The 6,501-nt window shown below is 41.9% G+C and overlaps 1 protein-coding gene and 1 pseudogene across 1 annotated transcript in view; both read right to left on the minus strand.

The window, feature by feature from the left end:
• KIAA1731 (KIAA1731 ortholog) overlaps positions 1 to 2,450 on the minus strand; it is a 66,030-nt gene extending 63,580 nt beyond the window's left edge. Inside the window, exon 1 of the mRNA XM_006897184.1 lies at positions 2,343 to 2,450. Coding sequence (XP_006897246.1) covers positions 2,343 to 2,450 — 108 coding nt within the window. The remainder of the gene's footprint in view (positions 1 to 2,342) is intronic.
• Positions 2,451 to 6,212: 3,762 nt separating this feature from the next.
• LOC102865736 overlaps positions 6,213 to 6,501 on the minus strand; it is a 107,378-nt pseudogene continuing 107,089 nt past the window's right edge.

Consider the following 6,501-nt stretch of genomic DNA (forward strand, 5'->3'; position numbering starts at 1 on the left):
CCAATGCCAGCCTCATTCTACAACAGTGGCACCATATAGCATTTGTCCCTTTGTGACTGAGATACCTCACTCAGCATAATGTCCTCCAGGGTCACCCAAGAACTCAAATTCTCTTTAGGCATGATCGGTTCTGACTATCAAACTCACTTATTCACTCATTGCCATAGTCAAACACACTCACAGGGATATTCCATTGGATTTCCAAGGTTGTAAGTAAAATAGGAGACTGCTCATTTTTCTCCCTGAGAGCAGCTGGTAGATTTGAACAACCAAAACCCCAGTCTTTGAGTCAGGAGCCAACACTCTATGTAGTAGGCCACCAGAGCTCCCTTTCATTATGTAATTCTCAAGCAGGAGTTGGATCAGGACCCACTAGGAAGCGACCCTGGTCATCTGCTTCTAAAGCAACAAACAGGCTACTGAAAACTTTATGAATAGCAGCAGACTAATATAAGGCCTTCAGGTTAGAAAACATTCACAGTACACAATGATGGGCTTAAGAACATTTCATTATGTAATTCTCTTTAAGTCTCATTGCCAGGGAGTTGGACTCATAGTTGACCCTCCACTGGGTTTCCGAGGCTGTAGATCACAGGGAGGACACAGCTTGTCTATCTCCTACAGAGCCCCAGGTGGATTTGAAACAGCAGAGGCTTCACCTGCAGGTTGGCAGTGCAGCTCCCAAGGACTAGGCCACTTGTAGTTCTGTCAAATAGTGACCCTATGAACAGCCAACCTGAAAATTTCCCTATCATGTGCCATCATCTCTGAGACACTAGAGACCATTGCTAAAGTCACACTGTCAATAATCTTGTAGGAGGGTTTTCCTCTCTTTTGCTGACATTCCATCTTTCCAAGCATGACGTCCCTTTCCAAGGAATAGCCTTTCCTACTACATGTCCAAAGTATGAAAGACAAAGTTTTGTCATCCCTGCCTCCAAAGAGCACTCTGGCTGCACCGTTTCTAGGACATATCTGTTTGTTCTTTTGGCAGTCCACGGGATATTCAGTACTCTTCTCCAGCACCACAACTTAGGCATCAATTCTTTTGTTATCCTTATTCTCTATTCAGCTCTCTAATGTGTAGGGAGTGATTGAGAAGACCATGGCCTGAATCAGGCCTTAGGCATCAAAGTGGCATTAATGCTCTTCAGTATTTTAGAGAGGTCCCTGACTTCAGAACAGCTCCTTTTTTATCACAGGAGGACACTCTTGATCTTTCACCTGTGAAGGAGACGGTAGATTTGAACTGTGGGCATTTAGGTTGGCAGTGCAACTCCTTGCCACTTTACCATCAGAGCTCCTTTTTCACATAAGGATCATCTACGTTGGAAAATCCAAGTGATGTAGAAAACATAAAAATCTCAATACTACATTGAAAGTCCCTTTGTAAAAGCTTATTACTTCACTACGCCCTACAAGCCCTTACAGGACTACCATTATCAATCACTCTAGTCTTCTGTAAGAGGCTAAGACAGTAAGCATGAGTCAGCAAATTTATAGCCCAAATGAATATGGACAGAGCCAATTGAGAACCCAAGATATGGGGCACATCACCACTGACACTAGACAAAAGTGCATCTAAAATATGTCATAGCTTTCTTACTCTAAATTATTTTTGGTAAAGGATATTCTTAACTTCCCTCATAAATGTGCTTCATTAGCTAATTTTCTAGTAAGTCTTCTTAAAAACTGTTCTACTCTTCTTGCTTGGGTCTTCATCTGTCACAGGGAATTAAAAAAATATGAAAGGATGTATTTTCTAGTAATTATTAATTCAAATAGTTCCTGATTTTAAAAACTAGTCTTTGATCTATTTACTATTTCATCCCATTTATCTTTTGATAATGATAAATGTTAATACATAAGAATTGGGAGGGCTCCTGTTTGCCACACTGTGGTGGCTTCCATGTTGCTGGAACACTGGAAGCTACGTCACTGGTATATCAAATACCAGCAAGCTGAGGTTCCCAAGCAGGGCCCACTAGGAAGCAATCCTGGTCATCTGCTTCTAAAGCAACAATCAGGCTACTGAAAACTTTATGAATAGCAGCAGACTAGTATATGGCCTTCAGGTTAGAAAACACAGTGCACAATCATGGGCTTAAGAACATCAGAGATTGAGAAGATAGTGCAGAATCAGGTGGTATTTCGCTCTTTTATAATCAGAGTTGCTATGAGTCAGGGCTAACTTGATGGCATCTAACACCACCACCAGGACTCTTGTATACAGAGAAGAGGTTTTTAAAAGCACAATTTTACTTAGAACATGCTAAAGTAGAAAACACAAATATGCTGGGGGAAAACAGGAAGCTTGGAGCTCTATTCCAAATAAACCATACCTGCAGCAATCTCAGTTTCCTTCTTCGTTCATAATCTTCCTTCAAAATAAAGGCTTCTTCATTGGGACTCAGTCGAAGCCTGCCAGCCTTTACCACTTTTCTTTTCATTTTTGTGCACTTAAAAAGTTTTGATTTTAAAAAGAAAAAGATAAAAAATATCTTTAAGAATATATGCCATTAAATGAGGCAGCAAAGATTAGAGGATTTTTAAAATGCATGTTAGTGTTTTTGACACTTACAGGGGTAAACACATGCAAATACAATAGTAACTGGGTAAATATGCAGTTATTGATTCAGCTCTTGGATCAGCAATTCTCAGACGGATGAAAGAGAAGAAGTATAGACCGGAATTATGAGGACATAGCCATTTTTCTCACCCACAGCAAATGACTGCTTACTGAAGGGGACTGAAACCTGACCTATTCCTGACTGGTAGTTTCAGAGATTACCAACTTTAAATGTAAAAAGAACATTATGTATAAAATGTTTTCACGTAAGTTAACTGAAGAATGTGCTGACCTACTACATAAGTATATGTCATTTTCATTACTATCAGGTTTCTGGTGCTCAAAAAGAGTAACTCAAGTTTTAAAACTTGCATTTAAAAAATCTTTTACAATGATCCCACTCATTCGATACAATGACTTTGATAGTACTGACAGATGCCTATTGTTTTCCCCATTTCAGAGGTGAACAAAGGTCTCTTCAGTTCAAGGATTTGACCTAAATGATAATATTCACTGGCAGAGCCAAGGAAAAGAATTTTGGTTTCAACTCTCTGATACACTAAAACTGATAGCAACCACTAAAGGACAGGACATTTTCTTTATTCTGGTATCTTTTTCAGTGAGAACTAAAGAACAAAGGAGGAAAAGTAGACAAGATTGAATTTAGACCTCAAAACATAATATTATTCATTTGTCTGAAGATCTTTGAAAATTTGCCTACAGTTAAACGATAAAAGTGAATCCTTGGTAAAATGTCTGAGAAAATATACCTTAATAAAATAAGCCAGAAGCAAAAGAGAACACACTGCAAAATTTCATTTGTATGTCCAAAACAAGCAACACTAAGCCATGACGGCAGAGGTTGAAACAGGGGATACCTCTCTGGGATTGCTGACTGGATGGGGGCACAAAGGCACCTACTAGAGGGCTAGAAGGGAGCTCTAGTGACCTTGTGGTAAAGGCAAGCGGTTCGAACCAAACAGCTGCTCTGTAGGAGAGAGATAGGCAATCTTCTCTTGTGTAACTTCTTGTGTGCCTTCAGGTCAGAACTGACCCATAGCTGACCCCCAGCATATTTTCAGAGGTGGTAAATTGCACAGAAGGAGATCGTCCATCCTTCTCCAGAGAAGCAGCTACTGGATCTGAACTATGTTCCTTTGGGATTGCTTCTCACCATGAATCCACCAGAACTCAGCCTCTGAAACTGGTCCAGCTGAAGGGTCGACTATGAATGAGTTGGTTCAGACTGGACGGCCAAGAAAGAGAGGATGCTAGAAATAATGTGTATCTTGATCTGTGTAATAGTTACACATGTGTATACATATGTAAAAATTAAATTTACCAGATGGTACACTTAGAATCATCATTATCATTTAAAGACATCTAAGGGAGCTCTGGTGGCCTAAGAGTCTGTTCCGACTCAACAGTACACAACAAATTTGTTATTTCTAGCACCTGGGATATTACAGAGTAACTGTTTCTGTGAGTGTATTTTATAAAACCAACTTGTTATTTGGAAGTAATCTTGGATTTAAACAAGAGATTTACATTGGTACTATAGTTTGATCAATCTATAGACTTTATTTAGTGTGTCAACTGCCCCACTCATGTCTACTCTTTGGACCAGCAACCAATCTAAGAACATATACTGAATTTTAGTCTAGGTTTTCCAAGAAGTGAATGACAAGGTAGGATAAAACCCAAAAACTTGATGAGGGAAAATGAGAAGTAGCTAGTAAACTGGGAGGGCCTCAGACTTGAAGTCTAACATTAAGTGAAGGAGGGAAGAGAAGCCAGGCTGATGGAACAGACAGCTACGTTATCTGAAAGCAGCTCAGCAAGGCCTCTAGGATTTCAAAGTGTACCAGTTGGAGCAGCTGACCAATCTATACTCCATATTTATTTATTTATACTCTCAGGTTGCCAAGACAGCCATATCTCTTATAATCTAGGACAGTCCCTCATTCTGGTTTTTTCCTTTCTTTTCACATTGACATTTTGTTAAAGACACTGGTCAGTTAGTTAGCTGAATGTCCTTTAAACCAGATTTGTTTAAATTGAGAGTTTTGCCAAGAGTAACATGGAAATGATGATGTGCCTTTCTCAGTGTATCAGATCAAGAGATAAAGGATGTTGATGTGACTACCAGTCATAGCATCAATTAAAGTGAGTTCTACCAGGCTTCTCCACTGGAATGTTACTACTTTTCTCCTGTGAATCATGAGTACCTGACCGACAGCTCTGGAGGCAATATGGTTACATGTGTCTGCTAACCAAAAGGATGACGTTCCAATCAGACAGCTGCTCAACAGGAAAAAGAAAAAGATGAGGCAGCCAGCTTCCCTAAAGAGTCACAGCCTTGGAAACCATCTGGGTGGTCATGCTCTGTCCTTCAGAGCTGACAGTGGTGAACTTTCAGTTTGGTGGACATATACGTTGAGATTAGGTAAATATCCTGCTTCGAAAACCCTCCAGTGGGTTTTCAGAGGCTGTAAATCACATGGGATGAGACTGCCCATCTTTCTCCCTTGGAGCAGCTGGTAGATTAGAATTCCCCACCCATTAGGCTTCCTTATATGTTCATTCTTCCTTCTACACTTACTAACTGGGATGCTACTTAAGAAAGTTTTTTTCCTTGTTCCCTCATTTATTTATTCAGATCAACATGGATTCTTTTAAAACTGTATTCTTGCTACCTTTTAACAGGGATCAGTCTACTTTTCTTGCAAGATTTTTCTTCTAAGAACGAAACAGGGTTGTGCATACAACTGTTGTAGTAAGTAATAGGCAGCTAACCAAAAAGTCAACAGGCCAAATCCACTAGTTGAACCAAGGGAGAAAAATGAGCAGTCTCTTGTGGCAAAGACTTACAATTTCAGAAAGCTGATGGAGGGTTGCTTTAAGTGGCAGCCGAGTGGACAGCAGTGGTAGGTATGGAAAAGCAATTACTCAACAATCATCCTTACATTTGGGTTAAGATCCAACACTGCCTGCCACTTACTAGTACGAAGACAACATCCAGTTCACTTAGTCACTTTGAGTCTCATGTGCCTACCCTGACAGCTGGTTGTGATGACTGTGAAACTGTCACACATTCTTAGAATTAAAGACTCTGACGCTGTGCATTGGTTTTAAAGATTCATTTGTGACAGGATTGAATATACAGAAAATTAAAGGCAACAGACACATAAACAGCACGCTATTTGTAGGAAAGGCTCTTAAAAGGCTACCAGGCTTCAAGCCACGTCCAAGGGAGATCGGAGAACGGGTCAAGCGATGGCAGGACGCACTGCGAAGCGTTCGCAGCAGGAGTGCAGCAGAAGGTGCAATTCACCCCACGATTCCAGACGCTGCAAAGCAAACGCACCCGGGAACGGTACGCCAAGGGGTAGGGAGAAGCATCTAGCACCAAGCTGAGACGTCTGGACTAGGTGCTCTTTACTTTAGTCTCACCTGGACCAAGACCTGCAAATACGGTCGCTGCGCGGGCCTTCGGGGCATCCTCTAAGCGAACTCGCAGCATCCCGGGTCGTGCATGCAGGGCTAAAGGGAGGCCGGGGAGCCACTCACCTGAGAATGGGGGGCTGGGGTTAGGAACTCGACATCAGTCGACGGAGGCCCTGACAGCCAACTGTACTCGTCTTTAAAACAGCCGTTTGGGCGACTGTGAAGCTGCCATCGCTGCGCCATCGTCACTTCCGTCTTTCAAACCGCCCGCCAATGGCGGGACCGAACGGCGGGATGGAGGAACCGCCTCCCGCGGGGGCCGCCGGGAGGCCGCGCGGAGTTGAAGTCCAGTGACCTCCGCGTGCTGTTGCTTTGTGCGTCTAAGGCTACTGGAGCGTTATCTCCTGGGAGATGTGGCTTTGAAGTTTCTGTATCACTCGTATTTTAAAAGATAGTTATGTAACATAGCTCACTTTAAAGATTGT

Source organism: Elephantulus edwardii, unplaced genomic scaffold (assembly GCF_000299155.1).
Source record: "Elephantulus edwardii isolate Elephantulus edwardi_28Jun2011 unplaced genomic scaffold, EleEdw1.0 scaffold00203, whole genome shotgun sequence".
NCBI lineage: Eukaryota > Metazoa > Chordata > Mammalia > Macroscelidea > Macroscelididae > Elephantulus > Elephantulus edwardii.